Source organism: Lactuca sativa, chromosome 6, assembly GCF_002870075.4.
Source record: "Lactuca sativa cultivar Salinas chromosome 6, Lsat_Salinas_v11, whole genome shotgun sequence".
Taxonomy (NCBI): domain Eukaryota; kingdom Viridiplantae; phylum Streptophyta; class Magnoliopsida; order Asterales; family Asteraceae; genus Lactuca; species Lactuca sativa.
Window position 1 is genome coordinate 186938637 of NC_056628.2, and position 23311 is coordinate 186961947.

Below are 23311 nucleotides of genomic sequence, written 5' to 3' on the forward strand. Positions count from 1 at the left end.
AAAATTATATGTGGTGTCTAAATGATAAAATGGGCTGTCTTTTTAGCCAACCTCTTATCATATAGCTATGATTATGTGGCCAACTTGATATTACTTTTTTTAGTTTGGGTTTTAGTATTTTAAGGCCTTTTATTTCCGACATTCAATGTAGTGAATAAGCTTATACAGCTACAATTATGTGGTCAACTTGATATTAAATCATGTTTTAATTTGTATATATGGGCGTGTATTGATTCATTGTTGCATGCTTTCCAACAACCAACAAGTGAATGTTAGTATGGATATCTTCTTTTGCCTTTCCCTCAAACAATTAGGACATTGGAGATATAAAATTATTTCAATTATGTAATGATTTCAAGGTGACGATTGTGGAATATCTACCTGTTCTTGGTTTGAGATTTAATTATTTCAAAGGATTGGGGTTTAATCCACTTTCAGGTTACTACTTTGTATTCATCTTACATATATGAATAATTAGTTCATTTACAGGGTGGATGGGAGTTTCATTTAAAATTGATTACTAGTTATTAAATAAATCTTGCTATCTTTGATATCTTGGGTTGAGTTATTAAATACCCAAGAAAATTCCACCAGAAATAAAGAATTTTTAAGTATACTCAAGAATATTCCTAGCAAGAATTATTTAGGAAAAAGAAATATTATATATATATATATATATATATATATATATATATATATATATATATATATATATATATATATATATATATAGGATTTTCAATCCTAACAGGAAAAGAAGGGAATCACAATTTTGCTTTCTATCGATTTTTTTTTTTTTAATTTCGATCATGCTATCTTGCTATCTATTGATTTTTAATTTCGATCATATGATGCTATATGCCAATTTGGAATCAGTGGACAATGGAATCAACCAATTTGGAATGAGTGAACAATGGAATCTACTAATTTGAAATCAAAAATCAGAAAATTGAAAAGATTAACAACGTTGATCATTCATGCCATTTGGATAAAGCCAAAAACAATTAAAATACAAATTGCATAACTTAATAATAGAATATTGTGTTTTAATCAGAAGACATTATATATAATAGGATGTCAAACAAAAATATCATTCAAAACAAAACCAAATTATGAGGCAAACCACATAATTTAAATCAAATATTGCATGTTTAATGACTTTGATAAAAAAAAAAAATATTGTTCTATCATTCTATGGGTACATTCCATCAGAAATTCAGAATTCACATAATTGAAAAGATCAAAAGATTAACCTTAATCAACTATTAACCCCAGTTACATAATCAGCTAACAGAAAAATCAAAACTCAAAAGCGAAAATACAAGCACATTACCTTTTCAAATTCAATGACAGTAGAATAGCAAATTTTGATTTTTGAGCAATTAAGAAATCGAGAATGAAGAAAGAAGAAGAACCAAAGTCTAAAGAACATCAACGATTCAGTCTTTTAGTGTGGAACAGTGGAAGAATCGATTGAAGAAGGCCTAGAATTGAGTCCGAGAATAGAGAAAAAGAATGAAATTTTAATCGTCTTGAGTCTTGACAAGTTGATGTCGTCGCTTGTAGTTGAAAGAATCACAAACATGATTTTTTGGGAATGAGGAGTAGCGCATGAACCGAATCAGATGGAGACTAGAAACTGGACCTGAAATTAAATAGGGCCCCTTACAATTGGGAGCCATAAGCCCTACCTTTACTCACTAAAACATAAGGCCGACTCTGGATGGAACAGAACGTTAGATCAAAATTAATTTATTAATGGCATGATCGCTATCTTGTCAATCTCATTTAATGTTTAATTTTTTTGTGTTATTGGAAATATTAATAAAAATGTCTAAAAATTAGCATTATATATCAATTTTTGGATTTTTTTTATAAAATAATAATTTTCATTTTTTTAAAAAGTATAGATTTTTTAATTTTTTTAGAAAACATGAATATTTCAAAAAAATTGAAGAAAAATATATGTATATTTTTTAATAAAACTATTTTTTTAAGAAAATAGTGAAATTAGAAAAAAAAAAAAAAAAAAAAGAAGGAATATTTAAAAATATATAGAAATTTTTAACTAAAAAATCAACATTTTAGATGCATATATGCATATTTTTCAAGTGCATATATGCATATTTATTATACTATAATATTCGTATGTATATCTTAAAAAATCCATTTTTGTTAACTAATCTACAAACATAATAGTACAAGTATTTTATTCAATAATAGAATATAAAAAGGCAAAAAATGCTAACAAATTTCAAATCGTTTTCGTGTCAAGATTTTTATATTTTCTTCAATTTATCATTTGTCATATCTTCAATATTTTTCACCGATTCTTCCAAATCTAGAAGAAAATTAAAAAAAAATGATTAATCCAAGAACACTCACAAAAATACATATGTATATATCATATAATATGCATATTTGATTATATCATGTGAAATTCACAAGAAAATATAAAAAAAATAAACGAATAATACTCACAAAAAATGCATGTGTACATATAGAATTCATATGTGATTCACATGTAAATCACATGTAAATATGTTATTTACCTGTGATTTGCATGTGATTTACATGTAAATCACAAGATAGAGAAAACGGACCAAGGGGAGATTCCCCTTTTGATTGGAGTTCTACGATGGGAAAGAAAGTAAGGAGTTAGGCTCGGAAGTGAGAACAAGCTTATATGAGCGAAGCCACTCGACCTACGAGAGAGGAATGAGTACTCTCTCTCCTCATTCAAAGAAGATAGAGGAATTCCTCAAGACTGTTTTAACTATAGGGGGTGTAATTTACATATGAATCCCATGTAAATCACATAGTTACATGTGAATCACATGTAATTCACTTGTGATTATCACATCTTCAAACAACATAAGCACATCCCACGAACGGCAATTTATTTCCAACAGATTATCATATGAGCAGATTGCGGTAAATAACAATTAAATTTTTAGATCATACAAACCTTCATTTCTCCTAAGGAAACCAAATAATCTTGGTTTTGCTTCAATTGCGTGTGCTGTAATATTTTCTATCTCCAATTTACCTTTTGAAATATTTTCCTCTTTTATTTTGATATCATCCATTTTTTATGATTGAAAATATATCTAAACCAAAATCAATAAAATTAGATGGTAATTTCCAAAAAAAAAAAAAGCCAAATAGGGGAAGTCAAAGTGTATGCTTATTGTAATTTATAATCACAATCAAATAATAAACATCCACAATTTATTTCATGATATTTTAATTAAATCATGTTTTGTTTTAACTGTCAACAAAATAGCAATTTAGTTATTTACCTCCATCTACAATTTCTCTTTCAATAATTATGGAAATATGGAATGTAGGAGAAAATATGGTTCCATTTGCAAAAGATTTTGTTACAACAAATCCCTACATCATATAAACAAATGAAACACTTTATGAGAATCCATTGAGTTACCATAATTACAACATACTTTCATTTATATTATGATTTGTGATAATAAAATCAAAAAGTCAAACAACAAATGACAAATAATCAGATATATGATTACCTTAGAATCCACAAACATGTTGTTGATTGCAATATAAGAATCATTGTCCAAACATACATTGGCATTTGTGTTATTATCTAAGATGCCCCTAGAACTTAAATTATTTGCATCCACATTCTCCTTCCTATCCTTTGTATGGATGGCTTCTCCTAGTTATAATAGATAGAGATAGATACACAAAGCATCCAAATTTATAATCCTTAGTGAACAAAAGGTAAAAATAATGTCAAAAGGGTAACCAACTAACTTGGTTTTTCTTTTCTAGTAGAAGATGTAATCATATGAGAGGCTTTGTTCTCTTTGTTCTACTATCAATATCGAATGATGATCAGAAGAAGATTCATAAGTAGTGTTCAATTCAGACATTACTGGAACAGAATCCACTACAAATGATAACAGGAACGTATACTTGTAGCAATTAAAACCTGTAAATTTGTCCTTGGGCTTAACGATGAACAAAATTTGATTGAATATAAACAAAGGAGGCATTTGGATATACCTTCGAAGATTGATTCGAGTCTAAGTTAAAACAAAACATGATTTAAAAATGGGTCGAGAAGTCAAATATGGACAAGATCATGTTTTGGGGCGAGATTTGTTTCTTCAGCTACTGAAGCGAGACCTAATCCTATTAACCTCGAAATGCAAGTAGAGAAGGATGCCTATGCGATTGAACCTCTGATTCACGTCCTTGAGACCGAAAGCTTAGAGCCAAAAGGAGAATTCTGTCGCGACACTATTTAGTCTGTCGATAATCGAAGATAACAAGATACGAATTCTGCCGCGACACTATTTAGCCAACTAGTCTGCCACGACACTATTTAGTCTGTCGACACTATTTAGGGAATGGAACTCCGAGAGGGAAGAAGGGTGCGACCACCATGTTGTTCAATCTATCAATCGTTGGGATCTTCAATGAAGATCGGTTTCTGATACAATGGATCGACGAAATGGATTTTGATTCCAGATATACGGTGGCGGCGTTAGGCAGTGGTAATCATGCAGGAAATCAGTGACTGATATATATATATATATATATATATATATATATATATATATATATATATATAAAGACAGAGAGAGAGAGAGAGAGAGAGAGAGAGAGAAGAGATATTCGGTCGTCGTAGTGGTGGTCGCCGAAGGAAAGAGTAGTAAGTTGTCGAAGGCGTTGGTTGTTGGCAAATGTAGGGTGGTTGTTAGAGGGCAAATGGAGGCGGTCAACGGAGATGGGATAATGTGTTGAAGAACGCGATACATTGAGATAGAGAGGGGAAGAGGGGGGGGGGGGGGGTAAATGATATTTAAAATAACAGGTAATTTGATTTTTTTATACCAGATTTACCCTGTCGTTTATTGCTAAGAAGCTATATTTAAAAAGTATGTCACTAATCATCTAATCCGTCCAAAAGATTGATCCAACGTTTCACTTTTAGTTTTCATGAAACTTTAAGTTCTCAAATTATCCTTCCACTCTCTCTCTCTCTCTCTCTCTCTCTCTCTATATATATATATATATATATATATATATATATATATATATATATATATATATATCATACTATTCAATAGCATCTACTTGGAATTTGCGTTAAAATAAAACTAAACATAGTTTCAATTTAAAGATTACAGTTTATTGTTATGATTGATTAATTTAAAATTCATTTACTGTTTTTTTTAATTTCGATCATGATGGTCAATTGATATATAAATCATTGTTTGTAAGTTAATGCAATGTAATTTTTAATTAATTAAAAACAATTTAGTTCAAAAAAACAAATGAATTATAATAAAAATAATTTTTTATTCTTTTATTTAATTTGACTTGTCATTCTATCTTTTTTATTATTTAATCACCTTTAAATAATAAGATAATTTTTGTATTTAATAACATATTTATATTTAATAGATTAATTACAAGAAGTTGAAAATTGAAAGATGGTGTATGTTTCAAATGAATTTGGTGATAGAAAAAAATGTGTCATTTATATAGTCACGACTCCAAATTTATGTATTCAACTTGAAATTGAGAATTTCAAGTTGCAAGAAGTCTAATAGAGCATCATCACTTGATCCGGAATTAGGCAGGTTGCACTCATGATATTCCGTTTGTGATCTTTAGCTCTTGTCGTAGATCATAATGATCTTGTTTCTTTTTGTAATTAATATGTTTTTTTTCTAATTTTTACAGTTCACAGCAACAAATATTATTATTTATGTTTAAAAAGTTGAACTTGATTCAATATTAACATCTAAATCCACATATTTTTATAATGTATATTGCAAATCCAAGACCTTACTAGCAAATTTGAATATAAGTTAAGTAGATGAATATTCGTGTGTTGCGGAGAATAAAACTATATAGTTAAATTTTTAGCATATATATGTTGTAAATAATACGACATTAATTATAAAATAATAACTCTTACACTAAATTGATATATAAATTTATAATTTATTTGAACCATACTAAAAAATATATTTCTATCAAAATCATATTATTCAATAGAATAATATGATATAGATAAATTTTTTACATATAAATGTTGAAAATAATAAGACAAGAGCTTGTATACTATGTTGATATATAAATTTATAATTGATTTGAACCCCATATATATATATATATATATATATATATATATATATATATATATATATATATATATATATATATATATATATATATATATATATATATATATATATCACAAGCATATTATTTAATGGCATCTACATGAAGTTTGCGTTTAAATAAAACTAAACATAGTTTCGATTTAAGTATTACAAATTAATGTTATGATTGATTAATTTAAAAATTATTTTTTTGTTGATTTTTTAAATTTCGATCATGATGCTTAGTTAGATATATAAATCATTTTTTGTAAGTTGACACAATGTAATTTTTTTAATCAATTAAATCCACTTATTTTGAAAAAAAATATATTTATAATAAAAATAGTTTTTGATATTTTTTTTTAATTCGACTTGTGATTCTATATTTATATTATTTAATCCATTTTAACTATTTTCAAAAATGATATTTGAATATATTTTTTTTAAGTTTAGCTTATATTTTGATTTATGTTTTGGATTTAACATAATATTTAAATTAACACATAACTATTTTATAATAATCATTTTAAAAGTCCACAAACAATAAGATAATTTTTGCATATAATAACATATTTAGATTTAATAGATTAATTATATTTAGTTGAAAATTCAAAGGTTATGGAGGTTTCAAATGTATATATGATAAAAAATATATCATTTATAATATAATATGATATGATTTTGGTTCCGATCCTAATTTTATTTTGTAAAATATAAAATGATCTTGGATAAGATTCCTGACAATTTCGATTGTAATTTCGAACAAAAATAGGATTTATCAACAAGTGTTTAAAATTATATTTTTATTTAAGTTTATATTCAATTTCCATGTAATTTGCCATATCTATGAACATGAAAGAAAAGTAAACAAAATAACACTACATACCAACCTAAATGTTTCTCGAGTCAATTAATTGCTTTCTTCAAATTCTTCATTCATTTGAGAGGCAAGCTACAAAGATTTTGAAGAATTTCTTGAACAATCCGAAGAAAACTCTCAAAAATTGCTAAGTCCTTCAACGAATTTCTATGGAACCCTCAGTTTCTGAAGGACTTTTAGGGCAGGGGATTCTTTCTCGGCCTACCTCTCTTTTTAGCAACTTTGCTTCCAGCAGTCGGAGGTGGTGGGTGTCTAATTTCTGCCACTGGCGGAGTTCCGACGACGGAATCCTCACCAGGTCCTGCAAGCGGCGTGTTCCTGTCCTTCGTCAATGAATTGGTGGATGGAAATGCCATCGGAAAATCCCCCCAATACCAGTAATACGCTTCTTTTCCCGGTACAGTCGGTGGCAACGAAGATGGAGGTATAACCACCACCTGAAACGCTCGTTGACAGTTCACACATCTCAAACAATATCCATCGTAAACCCTAGGATACTCATACATATTGTAACAGAACGGACACACCGTCCATATATTTGCCGATGTTCGTCTCCCCGAAATCTTATCACGTAAAATTTGATGATTCTGATCATCCCCTTTCTCTCCATCTTTCTTCATGGCAACTAGATCTACCTTCGAAAACGCAAACAATTCATTATCATACGCAATTTTCCTCGAGGGATCGGACAACACTGCCCACGCATCTGCAACGAGCTTGAACGCTGCATCTGCGAAAACGTACTTGTTCTTATCAGGATGAAGAAGAAGCGCAAGGCGGCGATACTGTCTTTTGACGAGATCGGTATCGTCATTTCGGGTTTCTAATTGAAGAATTGCATACCAGTCGTTTTGGTTCTTAATTCGTTTGTCACCGGCGATAAGGACGTCAACAACCGCCAAGATCTGATCGGAGCCTTCGACTAAGGGCTCAGTCTCTTGAGCTAAAATTGCAAAATCACGAGCGCCGTTGAGATCTTTAGCTTGTAAGAGCTTCTCGGCGATACCAAGCAGTCGCTCCGCCTCAGACTTGCCGTCGGTATGCATCACGGAGATTTGGATTTTGTCCGAATTGGGACGACAGTGTTTTGTTCACTTTTTTTTTTGGCTTTATTTTGTGGAGATCGAGATTCGAGATAACTGCTCCTGACATCAAGACCGTTTCCAAAGAAAAAAAAAATGCAAAATAATAATATGGACATTTATTTAACCCAATTTGACATACACCAATTTTTTAGAGGCGTATCTCCAAATAGGGATGAGCATATGGATCAGGAAACCGGCCAGAACCGGTATCGGAACCGAAACCGGCATCAGAACCAGAACTCGATGGAACCGGTTGGGCTGGGACCGGAACGTTATTTTTGAGGATTTTTGGAACCAGGAATCGGAACCGATATAACCGGATTCGGTAGAACCGGCAAAAACCGGAACCATATGATGCTATTTTTCAAGGACTGGTTCCAACATTTAAAGACATGACAAGAACCGGTAGGAACCGGGAACCGGTAGAACGTCCGGTCCGGTCCGGTTCGGTTCGGTTCTTGATTTTGGCCGAAGCCGGTTCCCGGGTCGGGTCCGGTTCGCGCCGGTTTGGTCCTTTTGCTCATCCCTATCTCCAAAAATGGTTTTTGGGGTATGTATTTGTTTTTAAATGGTCTGAACCATTAAAGTTTTGGATTAATTGTTCTTTTAATTTTGATATTTTCAAAAATTAAAATAACTATTATATTTCTTTATTTTTATTTTTACATCTTGTTTCTCAAGCATCTTCAACTCAAAAAGATCGATCCCTCCATATGCACTTCACACACACATACAGGAGAAATTCAGATGCCAAAATGTTGAAACCAGTTGAACCAAAGAAGTGAAAATCAAAATACTAGAACAAATTTAGATGCGAAAGCTCACCGACAACCACATTTGAACCAAAAAAGGCAAACTAGTTACTTTATGTGTCTTTCAATGGAAACAAAGCATATTTTACTCATTTGGAAGGCTTAGATCCAGCTGGTTCACATATAGACTAAAGATACATAAGCACCCACTTATCTCATCATCTATCGCCACCATCAAGACACCACCTGTCATCATCGTCTCAATATGCCACCATTAGCCAGCACCTCGCTACTACTGATCTTTAATGGCTTCTTCATGTGAATGAAATCACATATTAGTCCAATGGATGAAACATGTGAATGAAATCACAAACTCTTTAATTCTTAAACTTTTCAAACTACCCAACACTCGTTGTATCTTGAAGGGAATTGATTGAAGCTTTCCCTTTCGCATCTATGTGGGGAGTGTATGTGCTCAAGGGGATTCTTGATGATAAATGTTTGGTGTATGTGTGTGTGTGTGTATGTGTGTCCGTGTGGTATTTTTTGCTACATGAATTTGGGCCCTATTCCTCCATTCCGAGTTTGGGCATTTTTTAACCTCTATCTAATAGATGTGTTGATTTCGAATCGGACACTTCACCCACATTGACCACAAATACTCCTTACTCTTTCTTCTTTGTCTTTTGATCTCCATTCATGAAATAATACCTAATTATACATGTGATTTTGGGGCTGAAATTTTGAAACATCCCAAAATTTAAAACCAAAAATTTCGTTTCCATAATAATAAAATCATCAACCAAACATGTTCATAAAACCATAAAGGAAAATCTTAGTATGTCAATCAATCATCCCAATACATCAAAGTCAAATAAGGCAGAAATCATGGTGTGTGTGATGCGATCATCCCGAGCTATTCCCCTTCGATCCGGAAGTACCTGAAACATAAACTGAAAACTGGAAGCACGAATCTTAGTGAGTTCCCCAAAACACCTCATACCATACATATTAAACATACTGTAACATCCCGAAATCCAGGTAAAGCTATTATATCCTTCCATTTTTGTCAAGTTGTCAAATGTGGTCCTTTGAAAGACTTCTTGTAGCAAATGAGTATGTTGGGCGTACTGGGGAGTACGCTACGCGTACTCATGCGCTTAATTTGGATGCAGACTCACCTGGGAATGCTGGGCGTAATGGGTCCAAACGCAAACCCTAATATTTGATTTGTACACTATATAATGGATGCTAAGGTTCATTTCTCAGCCTCCATATCAGTGAGTGAAACCCTAAGAGAGCCTCCCATCGTCCTTAGCTTGAGAGTGAGTGTTTTGGAGCTAAAAGTGCCATGATGTGTTAGTGAAGAAGAAGGAGAGGAGCTTGTGGAGGCTAGAGCTTGAAGTGCAAGTTTGGATCTAAGATCTACAGAGGAAGGAGCTGCATTTGGAGGTATAAAGTTCAAAACTTTCCTCTTCATTTTGGTTTGATGTTGCATGGGCCATTTTAGGGCTAAAAGTCCCAAAGGTGGAGACTTTATGAGTGTAATGTGCTCCATGGACCTAGATCTGTCCCATTTCAGTGGTATTTGTGTTATAGATCCATAAAGTTTCCATCTTAGTCGTGGATATGAGGTCATGCTTGAGTATTGAGCTTTCTAGTGTTAAGAAGTGGAGTATTATGGATGTTAGTGACTTGTCCAACCATGCAAAGGCTTAAAGTCACCGACTTTATGGATTAAGAGGGTTATAAATGGTCAGATCTAGAAGTTGGACGTAGGTCTTAACTGATTAAGACCCCAAAATTCTTAGAGTCTGAAACTGGGAGTTACGCTGGGCGTAATCCCAGTACGCACGGCGTAAGGGGTCGCGCACCCCGTTGTCTGAGAAGGCACCGGGTAAGCCCAGCGTACATGTTTTGTACGTGCAGCGTAACTCGGGAAGTTGACTTTTGTTGACTTTTAGGGTTTGGTCAACTTTAGGGTCTTTAATCCATGAGAGGGGTAAAATGGTCTTTTACCCTTCTGAGAGTACTAAGAGAGGGAATAGCCTAGCCTTAAGGGGTGTATTGATTTAGAGTGATTATTTCATATTCTTAGGCAGAGGCTAGATCGAATTTTACAGAGTTCGAGATTTTACCGAGTTACCCGAGGTAAGTCTTCTCACTATACTTTACCTAGAGTGGTAATTAGAGTTATGTGATAGAGTATTTTGTATACTTTTGCATGATGTGATTTCTATGTGATTTATGTCATGTATGTACCAGAGTTTTCAGAGTTAGGACCGGAAGGTCCACAAAGTTAGGGCTAGAATGGCCCACAGAGTTATGTGATTGGAGGGTCCCACTGAGACACATCGACCAAAGGGTCAAACAGAGTTATAGCCTCGAGTGGCTAATATCTGTTGTGTGTGGTATTTTGGGTAACTCACTAATCATTTATGCTTATAGTGTTGTGTTATGTGTTTCAGGTACCAGTGAGGATCGCGGGAAGGCGCCGGCTTGATCAGTACACACACGAGGAGTTTTTATATTATGATCTTGGGATGTGATGTTATGATTTGACTATGTGATACAGTGATGTTTTATAACAATTATGAATGAAAATGTGTTTTTAAAAATATGAAAAATTATTTGAAAATTTGGGTGTTACACATATAATGGGCCAAGCCTAGCAACCAATGGGCCCCGCCCGACATCGGGCCCCGCTCAGAACAGATATGTCTATATCATGTGATGAGCCTCGCCCAACTCACCCATCATGCCCCACCTGACATACATACAATAAATACATACATGCAAGGTCACACAGACAACTGGCATACAAATAATCATAATCCATTGGTCGACATTGGTGCCTTTGACCCGCTAAGAACTGGGAGGAAACTCGCCTCAAACTTCTAAAAAATCAGATAAAATCTCAGACTGCTGATCCGGGAAATCTTCGCACAAAATATCATCAAACAATACCCTAATTAATAATTAGGTCATAAACCAAAACTGGGGTCCCAACTCATCATCATTAACCTCCAGGGTAAAAGACTATTTTACCTTTTTCCTTATTGGGCCCAACTAGCTTGACCCACTAACTCTATAGTGTCCCAAGGCCCATAAATTGCCCAACCTATAAACCTAAGGTCCAACTATGGCCCAACAGATATAAAGCCCAAAATCCAACTAAGGCCCAAAGCCCAAAAGAAGTCCAAGTCTAATAAGGGCCCAAAACAAATAAAAGCCCACTGCTTGCCATACACCCGGTGTACCCTATACATATGCCCCACATATGCACATTGACCCGGAAGTGGGCTGCTGAACCAGTATGCACAACGTAATAAGGAGTACACCCGTCGTATAGGCCAAAGTCCCAAAAGCCAACCTAGGGTCATAATCCCTTAATACCTTTACATCCAAACTTCAGATCTACTAGAAAAATAAGGTCTTAACACGTAAAGTTGGCAACTTTACAGTGTTGCATGACTTAATGGGACTCAATACTCATTTTTGACCATTAAGACCAATAATAAGAGCCCTAACTAATGCATGGTCCAATATAACACATCAAGATAACATTTTTATTCACAAGGACATTAGGGAGGCTAAGATATAGCATTCCTAGCTCCTGGAGTGGCTCAAACCCACACAGAGGACCCATAGGACCAAAACATACAAAAACAAAGCCCAAAACTAAATCTAATTGTTAGGCGTGTCAAACCGAACAAATAATAGGGGTACAATGGACTCCTAATATACTGCTTTAATGCACTAAAAAGTAGTACAAGGCAAGCAAGGTCGAACCACAGAGACACGGGATAAAAGTCAATACCTATTTGCGCAAGGTACTTTGAGCACAAAAGTGGGTTTTGTATGCAAAAGTAAAATAATAAAATAACAATCAACTTTAAAAACATGCAGAAATGGAATAAACTTGTAAACAGTTTGATGGAATGGTTCTAGTTCTAGTTCTCAATGTAGTTGTTCAACTTGATTATGACTTGATGTAATTCATGATTGCTATTCTAAGTTGGTTCTGAAAGATATTAACACACTCTAACACCTCTCGCTTTCCAAATTATCTAACCAAAACACGCTCTTTGACTAAACCTAGCTTTACTAATTACACTTAAACATGCTCTTAGATTGTATTGCAAAACTGCATTAAGTTTTGTACAAGCTTCCCAACAATGCTCATTTCTTTACATACGCTCGGAAGTGTGAAGATATGTGATATATGTTTTAAAATAGTAAAACTTATTGTTTGTTACCAATTATTAACTTAATAGAACGATTAGGTGCCCTAAAAGTTAATTAACTACACAAAAATTCAATTCATGAAAGTGGCCAATCAAACACAAATAAAATTCAAGGCTTCTAGAACAAAAACATAATCACTAGAATAGAATCACAAATCAAAAATCAAATCGTATGCTTCAAGTCAAGCAATCAACATGTTTCGAACAAGAACTAGAAATTAGGGTTTCTTAGCCATACATGGCTAAGAACAAATCAAACAAGAATAAAGATGGAATTGAAATGTTTAATGCTCATAAAAGGAAATCAAAAGTGTTTGCAATGATTAGTAGCCTTCAAGAATCCCCAAAAATCTCCCTAATTAAAATCGCCAGAAGTTGCTCCAAAGCCGTCCTTGAACTAAAAGTGTTGATCTCCTCCAATTTAGCACCAAAATTAACTATTCACATGCATTCCATGAGACCATGCATATTTAGCATGGCCATGCCTTTTGCCCATGTGTTTTTGGCATGGCCATGTGTTTTTGGCATGGCCCATGCTTTTTGCTAAAAGTCCAATGAGTCTTCATTGTTGGCTCCTTCTTCAGTCTAGCTTCACCGCGAGTCATGTTGCTTAAATATAAGATGAGAAAGGACAAACACGACCCGTGTTTCAAACATAGTCATTTGCTATGATGATAACACAACAATGAATCGGTTTATTTCTTCATGTTTTCTTCCATGGCATGACTGGTCCATCTTCTCTTCATGCTCCAAAATCCATGCTCCATGCTCCATGATTCCTACAAAATAAATCAAAAATAGTGAAGTACAAGGAATTATTAATAAAATATGCAATCGCCCAAATAATTAACCAAATGCAAGAATTATGATGTAGAATGTTATGAAAGGATGGATATAAACATGCAAAATAGGTGCATAAAATGCACCTTGATGGGTTTTGAGCATTGTAACATTCCTATGGTGTACATGTAACCCTAGATGCTTTGGATCTATGTTTTCTCTAATATACATGCAAACTTTAAATATTCCAAAGCATCATCCTAACTAGCATACAATGAAGTATCTTTACTACAAATTCTAGTTAGATGACATACCTTTTGTGTAGTTGGAAGCCTTGGACCTTTAAGAACTTAGTGCCCCAAGTGTTGCACCTCAAATGGAATCACACAACACCACCAACAATGGAGGAAGTTGAGAGAAGGTTACTTGCACTCATAAAATCGGCTTGCCCTCATGTGTAACCACTAGTCCATCCCTTAAGTGCCAATTTCATGAACTACATGGGTTCTTATATAGTGTGGCTTAATTAGGGTTACACCATGCAAACCCTAATGTGCATGACCTTCCATATTCCTCATCCTCCATGGGTTTAAACCTCCATGGATCATCCATGGGTCATGTCACACCCTAAAACCAAGAACGGCGAAAACGTTCTGGGGCGGAGGACGTCATGTATAGTATCACAACGATGTAAAGTAGTAAACAAGCAACAACATCATCCATTGCATTGGTAATATAATTATTATACAAGTGTGTTCTGTCAAATTTTGATAAACACTAAAGCATAAATCGAAATGAAAGATGAGTCTTCAACGAGATCCATCTTCCCTATTCCTTGCATCGGTACCTGTCTATGATGACCTGAGGATACAAGTAATTTTAAAAGCGAGTATCAGCTTTGAAGCTGGTGAGATCATAAGTATTTTAGTGTCTTAATTTGTATGTAAGAATTTGTAAGTTTGGAAAATGTATATGAACTGTAAATGTAAGAATTTGTAAGTTTATGAACTGTAAGTATGGAAAATGTAAATGAACTGTAAGTATAAAAATGTTTGTAAAACAACTGTAAACGTTTGAAAAACTCTAGAAATCCCTATGATTCCTACTATTATATAATGGTGTCTTCTACCAAGACCTAACTGTTCTCAAGGTAGTCTTCTACCAAGACTTAACTGTTCTAAATGTTCGTTTCTTGTAACAGTGTGTAATTTTCCCCAGTGTAACTATCATTATCAAAATATAGTTTTTATATTAAATGTTTAAGTGAAAAGATCACTAAATATATGTAAGGGAAAATAAATGTAGTACTATAGTGTTCTATTATAGAAACTACTGCTGTACTAACTACCTTAAACCGGATTTATATTAAGGCATCATGTGATTAATTGCACCATACTATCGACTGGTAACAACGACATACGAATCGTCGTAAAACGGAATGACATTTGGCACCCGCAGACCTGCAGGTCCGGCTGTAGCTAGCAGCAAGGTGTAGGATAGTCAATCCAGTATAGATCTATACGCAAACTCACGCTCTCCCTCCAAGAGAATTCTGGCTACAACTCGGTCCATGACATTTAAGGCATGCTCCGATACAGTGGATCACAATTATTAACGTATTCATGTATATGTAATGTAATGAATTGTTCTAGCTGTAACGTACGTGCTCTCTACCTAGCAAGTATAGTAATGTAATCATTCTAGTATCGGTGTATATGTTCTCTTTCTAGTATAGTTGTATATGTTCTTCTGTAGTATAGTTGTATATGTTCTTCTAGTAGTAAGTATTGAATCATGAATGAACTGAATCATAGTATGATATCGCGTTCTAGTAATAGTTCTAGTATCTTCCTAAACTACCCATATGGTAGTTTACTAGTAATCTAACTTGTATGTATGAACATGGATGTATACCCTTGCTACCCAAGGGCATGGGATGAACTGGAAGGGTATTTTATGACTATATATGTGCACATGATACATAACTAATATTTAAACGACCTTCGGATGAGTACCCGATATCCCACCAGACCACATCTCAAGCGCGAAAAGGAAATAGGGTGGATTGCCTTCCTAAGTCTTTTAAACATTTCTTATATAACTATACATATAGAGGCATGCATTTTATAATATAAAAGCATAAAATAAGATTTGTAAAACCTTTGAACATAAATATTTTCTAAGAAAAGATCGACTTGATGTCGATTTATAAAATGGTTTTGAAGGCATGGGTTTGATAAAGCAGTTTAGTATAAAGAACATTTGTTTGAAACACAATTGTAAATATGTTTGAAATGTAATATACAGAATAAAATGTACAGTGTAATAAGGAGTTTTTAAACACATAAAGTGTTTATGAAAAACATTTGAAGGAAACTGTTTTGTAAAACGGCTAATGAGTAGCCAATCATTTGAAATGCTGCTTATTAATCACATGTGATTGATATAATAATTAGCATACTTCTACTTGTATCCCCCCCCCCATAAAACATTTAAAAACAGTTTAAAACATTGATTAAGGGGTATGAACTCACCTGTTGTAAGTGACTGGAATGGAACGGACTGTTATCGTAAGGAAGGATCGGACAAGTGCTTGGTGTCAAGTGAAGACTTTAGACACACACAATGATCCTAATTACATATGAAGACATATGTATATAAATAATTAGTGATTTAAAACACTAATTATACAAGTATAAACATTTTAACGCGAGGAAAACACTTTTGGTCAAGTGCTAGGAGGCTAATGGGTTGCAACAAAGGAGTGCAAAGCCTCTAATGGGAGTTTATGGTCAAATGACCATATGCTTCGGAGTTTACGGCCTAGGGGAGTAAACTCCTGGCCGTAAACTCTCAACAAAGTCCCTAAATGAAGTCTAACAATTATACAACTCATGTGGTGAATTGTTTCAAGGCTAGATCAAGTGTTTGGGCTTCCTATTAACTCCTTTGAGGAGTTTACGGCCCTGGGACCATATTCCCTTGGAGTTTACGGCCGTAAACTCCCTTGGGAGGGTGTTTATGGTGTTTTCAAGCCTCATGCACAAGTGGTATAAGCTCTAGGCTTTTATTCCAAACATATGGAGACTCTTGACACACTTTGGTGCCCCTTTAATGAGTTTACGGCCCATAAACCATGTCATGGCCGTAAACTCAATTTGCAAGGTGATTTCTAGGTGTTTAAGGTCCTTGATTTAATGGGAACAAGTCTAGGTAAAAGTCTAAGGCCTTAGGTGCCTTAAAAGCACCATTTTGAGCATGCTTTTTGGAGTTTACGGCCTAAGATACTCTTGGGCCGTGAACTCCTATACTTGGGTGGTTCTTGCTTGATTTCATGTCCCTAATACACTCCTATACAAGTCCAAGGCAGTAGTATATCACGGGGGACAACCTAGGCTTGGTTTCGGGAGTCTACCGCCAAGAACACCTTGGGGAGTAAACTCCTAAATTGAATGATTTAGCTATGTAATCTATGTTATGAACACATTTAAAGCTTTCTAACACTACTAGAAAGAGTTACTCACAATTTGGGATAAAAACCCGAAGATCCGTGAGAGAGAATTTGGCTTTTCTCTAATTGGAAATGTAACTAATGAACTATTTGGTTCAGTTTTCTATATATTGTCCTGGGATTTTTGGCAGAAAATATTTTTATTCCCGGAATGAACTCTACTATCCTAGAGTATTGGAATAACAGTGTTGCACAAAACCCTAGTGCATCTACTCTCCTGATATCTCCTTAAGTGTAAATCCTAAAAAACTGCCAAACTTATACTCGAAGTTTGAATTTTCACTGTAACTATTCTACTTTCATTGGCTTGATACGGTTTGTTCAGAATGGAAATTTCGGCTTGTCACATCATCCCCCTGTTGAAGGGAATTTCGTCCCGAAATTAGAATTTAGGCAAGGATGTAGGAACGAATGATCGAGTCGTGAGGAGGAAACTTCCTAATCGATTGGTTCTAGCGCACCTAAGTGAAATCGGGTTCTCGGTTGGAGTCCCAACGAACCTTCACTAACGGGCGATGGTGTTGCTTCGGCTTCTTGACCTCTCGGTCGAGGGTCACTACGGTTCTAATACGAAGGCGAGGATCTCGACGAGGGGACTTACAAGAGTCCTATCGGAAAGGTATGGTTTCACAATCGAGACGCAAAAAGTAGAATGTACGTTACTGAGTTCGCGGAGTAGGTCTAGTGTGTGCGAGGCACAGGACCGATTCTGATAAGAATCTCGGAGGTCCTAACTATATAGGATTCAGCTTTCCATGCGATACGAAGCATATTAAGCCATTCCCAGAGTGAGTTCTCCTAAAGAACTTGGTCACTCACTTGGAATCTCCAAGGTTTCTCTCTCTTGATTAACTTCCCAGTCAAAGGCCACCCCTTGCTGGGCCAAAGTCATACGGGTTTCTGTAATTTGCGAGGAGTTCTGAATGAACTATGACAGTAGGTCGGTAAGACCTAGAATTTGGCGAATGACTGTCGGCATCTCCGGTGTCGACAAATTCTCAACGGCTTTGACAAATTGTAAGAGTACTCAAAATTTCCCACATTATTAACAGTGTGTCATAGAAATTTAACTCTTCAATTTCAAAACTCGTGCCTAGAGAACTTTGCGAAAAGTACCTCTGAAGTTAATGTTTCCAGGGGTTTCTTCTTACTATGAGAGTAGATAAGTAAGTCATTATATGGAGAATTGACGAACTGATCCAATTAAGAAAGACGTACCCTATTCATTTAGCTCATGAAAACTATGGGCGTATTGGTCCTATCCGAAGGGTATCACTACGGACTTGAAGTGTCCGCATCGAGTTCAGGAGATAGTCTTCCGGACATCTTTCCCTAACACTCGAACTGGTGATATTCGGATCTCAGATCCATTCCTGGAAGTAGTTTCTTTCCTTGCGTTTGCTCAACCATTTCATCTACGCGAGGCAGAGATAATGATTTCTAATGAAAATCTTGACGGTGTCCTCGATATCCGAGGCACATACGATGCAATCCGTCAATCTCTGGGAGAATAAGACTGGGGTTCTCCAGGGTGAGAAGCCTAGTCTTCTAATTCTCTTTCTGTGTAGTTCACTAAGTTGTCCGGGCTGTTCTTGTGTCTCCGTAGATGTTTAAGCTATAGGGCGATCCGTTTACGGGAGTCATACTGGGTTCTAAGTTTGTTCACATGATGATGTGATTACTCGTAGTCTTGATCAGTTCTCCATCCTGAAGTTCATATTAGAATTCATACATGGTTTCACAATCACAACTTCGGGTATACGAGTCGTATATAATTAAGATTGAAAAGGTAGTCGAACAACTGATTCTTGTTTAAGCTCACATCCCATCGGGGAAAAAGAAGTTAAAGTGGAATCATCAATTCTAAACCTGTAGAAGCTTGATTATATATCACTCTTATGTATACCTTCCTCAGTGATAGATCAATCGCATGAATCCTTGGATTAAACTTGACGTATTGCACGAGTGGTACTTCGGGGATTTCTTCGGAAATAAAATAACTAAGAGGTACTCCTGGCATGAGTACTTCGGTGTTCTGATATGACGGCTTCGCTAGAAAAGGCGTTTACCGAAAAGGAGACGTACGCATGAAGCTATTTTCGTGAGGATCAAATTGAATCGATTCGTATGATAATGTCGAAATCATACTGAAACTTAAAGACATTAGATTTGAACATAAGACGTTTACAGACAAAACACAACCGTGCAACCATCAACAGAGTTACAGTACTTTAGATTTACCACAAGACTATTGCTGTGAATAAGATATACTACAAAAGACAAGTATACGCAGCACGAGAATCCCTATACAGATAGGATCTCGCAAAAGGTAAGACTCTAGTTGCACTAGTTCTGGATAGTTTATAAGTCTGTTACAACAACACACCTAAGTTACATTAACGAGGGTTCCGATGTAGGCTCTCTTGCAGCTGTGATCCCGAGAATCTTCCCATCAGCACCTGAGTTCTTTGCTATCGGACAATCTTTCTTGAAGTGTCCAATTTCACCGCATTGGTGACATATCTGGATAGCACCAATATTGGTGGTGGAAGTGAGGTGTTTAGCCAGTTTTATGTGGACGCGAGTGCCTTCCTCATTAATCCACCTTGGAAATTGCTTCCTAAAGCGTTCGACTTTATAACTACTCTCGTGTGCAGGGTTAGTATTGATGAAAGGGACTTGAGTGATGGGTCGTGCCGGTGCTCCACAGCCACGAGCATGGTGCTCTATATTTAGGCAATTGCAACATTGCATCTCATGGCAAGCCCCATGATGATGGAAACTACACTTATCACACTTCGGGAGTTTTCCATCGTATGGCCTGCTCGGTATGGGAACGGCAGGGGTTTCCACTTGCTGTTGTTGTATAGCCAGCCTTTGGGATCTCTTGCGTTCTTTCTGGGCTTGACGCTTTCGTTTGTTATCTACTTTTCGGCTTTGCGAGTCTGTGACTGTTACTGTTTGGCGATTTCCTGGATGGATACCACGATTGGAAACTTCATTCCCATCAACAGCATTAACTGTGCTAATAGCGCTACGCTGTGCAAGGACCGTGGTTACGGCAGCCACCACGGCAGTTGTAACTGCTGTTTGAAAGGTAGCGGCGTCCATAGGAAAAGCTGAGGTTTCTCTGTTCGACTGATTGCTTTCGGATGACGACATGATTCTGTAACATGAAAGAAAAAAGTTTTGTGAGCGATTCTGGTTGACCCTTGATGTACTTAGATTGTTCATGTAAAGAATACGACTATGTTCTCGAAAGTTTGACCTACATCCATATGATGCAGTCCTAGTACAGAATGGAAGTATGATCACGAAGGTTTGACCTACATCCCTATGATGCAGTCCTAGTAATGAGTAGAAGTAAGTTCGTAGAATGGTCTCAAGACGTTTGTTGTGCAAGCCGAGGTATCATGGGTTGGTGAATAACAAGATCCAACCACTGAAAGAGACTTGGAAATGTATCCAGAGTTAAATCACTATAGCCCAATGACTTGACTAAAGAATGTTTCAGATAGACCCCAATGAAAGTATGATAAGAGTACTTGAATGAAGAATGACACAGAAGTTAGCCAGCTGTCAATATCTTTGATATTCACGATGTAAAGATTCGGGAAAATGACCTTGTGAAGGTCTTACATCATAACCACAGAGAAGATAGTTCTTGACAGCATAAAGACCTAACTAAAGTACTTACGGTACAAGATAATTTCATAGAAAATGCCACATCGGGCATAGACAGAAAAACACGATTCCTTTTTATAAGGAAAATAAAGTAAAGCGTCTACTACTGGCGACGGTCATCCTTCTGGTGAACTCTCAGTTCCACGTCAAGTAGGTGTCTTTCGTACACCCTCTGCCGTACTCGGAGCTCTATGACTTCGGCTCGTGATTCAGCCAGCGCTTGTAGCAGGGTTTCATGGTTTCTCTCTGATCTCTCGTGAGCATCTTCTATACGAATGGTGCGGAGGGTATGCATTCTCGCATCGGTGACAAATTCGGTAATCTGATGTAAGGCTGTCCTGCCTTGAATCTCATTTCGGGCCACTCTGCGGACCAAGATTGGCAAGATTTTGCATGCTGAGCCCCCATTGTTCAGGTCGTCAAAGCTTCGGTCGCCATTAAATGGCATGGGCTGATCTTGTCCTTGGCTCCTTGTTTCTAAGCATTCCACCCACTCAGGGGTCGGGCCATGAAAAGCCGGACGAGGGTTAGGAATTGGAAAGTGAGCTGCTCGGGGTAGGTTCTTAACCTCTGGTTCGGAGTTAGCATCATACGAAAGGTCTTCATCATGGTGATCATTCAAGGGGATAGGATGATCATTCTCTGGTTGTTCTCCAAACCAACTAGCTATGACTTCGTTCAAAAGATACTGGTTGCCGTGGGGATGGAGTCCAGCCATGTTATCTATGCGAGAATTTGGGGGTAAGAAAATAATTATTAGACAAACTATCTAGATAATTATTTAGAAAATCTTCATCAGTTACATCACTATTTGTGAAGTGCATACCAGTTATATGTAATCTAAACAAGATAGACCTTTGAATAAGTGACCTTAACTCCGTATTCACACAGAATAGGGGTGAAGTAAAATTTCCATAGATTCTAAGTCTATAACATCCTAATTACATATAGCCTTAGTGTATCCACTTAGCAACTATCAACTTAGTAATTTTAGTTCTCAAGTATAAAGTACTCATAGTAACACCAAATACTCCTATAGTATTTTAAATTTAATGTTATGTTCTATTGTTCTCATTGTGGTAGGGTTGGTAAGATTTTAGCATTGTTGCAACCACACAATTAAACTTAGGCACATGCTAGTCAACCCTCGGATAATATAGGTGATCAGGATATATCTTCCCAGTTTTGACCATATGTCTCTAAGCCCACTTGTGTTGCCCAACAATCGTAATTCTTTTGTACTGTCCTAGTGACACTGATTTTAGTATGAATGCAGCACGTATACTTACTCAAATATTTTATTATTTAAAGTGTAAACTCTTGGTCAGAGTATTTTTAATCCCTTATGTATTTATAGTTAGTATATCTTTTATGGGTTGATATACTTAATTCACTATAAACAATGCTCTGATACCAATCTGTCACACCCCAAAACCAAGAACGGCAGAAATGTTCTGGGGCGGAGGACGTCATGTATAGTATCACAACGATGTAAAGTAGTAAACAAGAAACAACATCATCCATTGCATTAATAATATAATTATTATACAAGTGTGTTCTGTCAAATTTTGATAAACACTAAAGCATAAATCGAAATGAAAGATGAGTCTTCAACAAGCTCCATCTTCCCTATTCCTTGCATCGGTACCTGTCTATGATGACCTGAGGATACAAGTAATTTTGAAAGCGAGTATCAGCTTTGAAGCTGGTGAGATCATAAGTATTTTAGTGTCTTAATTTGTATGTAAGAATTTGTAAGTTTGGAAAATGTATATGAACTGTATATGTAAGAATTTGTAAGTTTATCAACTGTAAGTATGGAAAATGTAAATGAACTGTAAGTATAAAAATGTTTGTAAAACAACTGTAAACGTTTGAAAAACTCTAGAAATCCTTATGATTCCTACTATTATATAATGGTGTCTTCTAGCAAGACCTAAGTGTTCTCAAGGTAGTCTTCTACCAAGACTTAACTGTTCTAAATGTTTGTTTCTCGTAAAAGTGTGTAATTTTCCCCAGTGTAACTATCATTATCAAAATATAGTTTTTATATTAAATGTTTAAGTGAAAAAATCACTAAATATATGTAAGGGAAAATAAATGTAGTACTGTAGTGTTGTATTATAGGAACTACTGCTGTACTAACTACCTTAAACCCGATTTATATTAAGGCATCATGTGATTAATTGCACCATACTATCGACTGGTAACAACGACATA

General features: G+C 35.5%; 1 protein-coding gene across 1 annotated transcript; it reads right to left on the reverse strand.

The window, feature by feature from the left end:
• Window positions 1-6938: 6938 nt before the first annotated feature.
• LOC111898836 (uncharacterized) lies at window positions 6939-8195 on the reverse strand. The gene has a single exon (XM_023894713.2). It carries the CDS (start codon window positions 8076-8078, stop codon window positions 7209-7211), a length of 870 nt encoding a protein of 289 aa, XP_023750481.1. The 5' UTR covers window positions 8079-8195; the 3' UTR covers window positions 6939-7208.
• Window positions 8196-23311: the final 15116 nt, after the last annotated feature.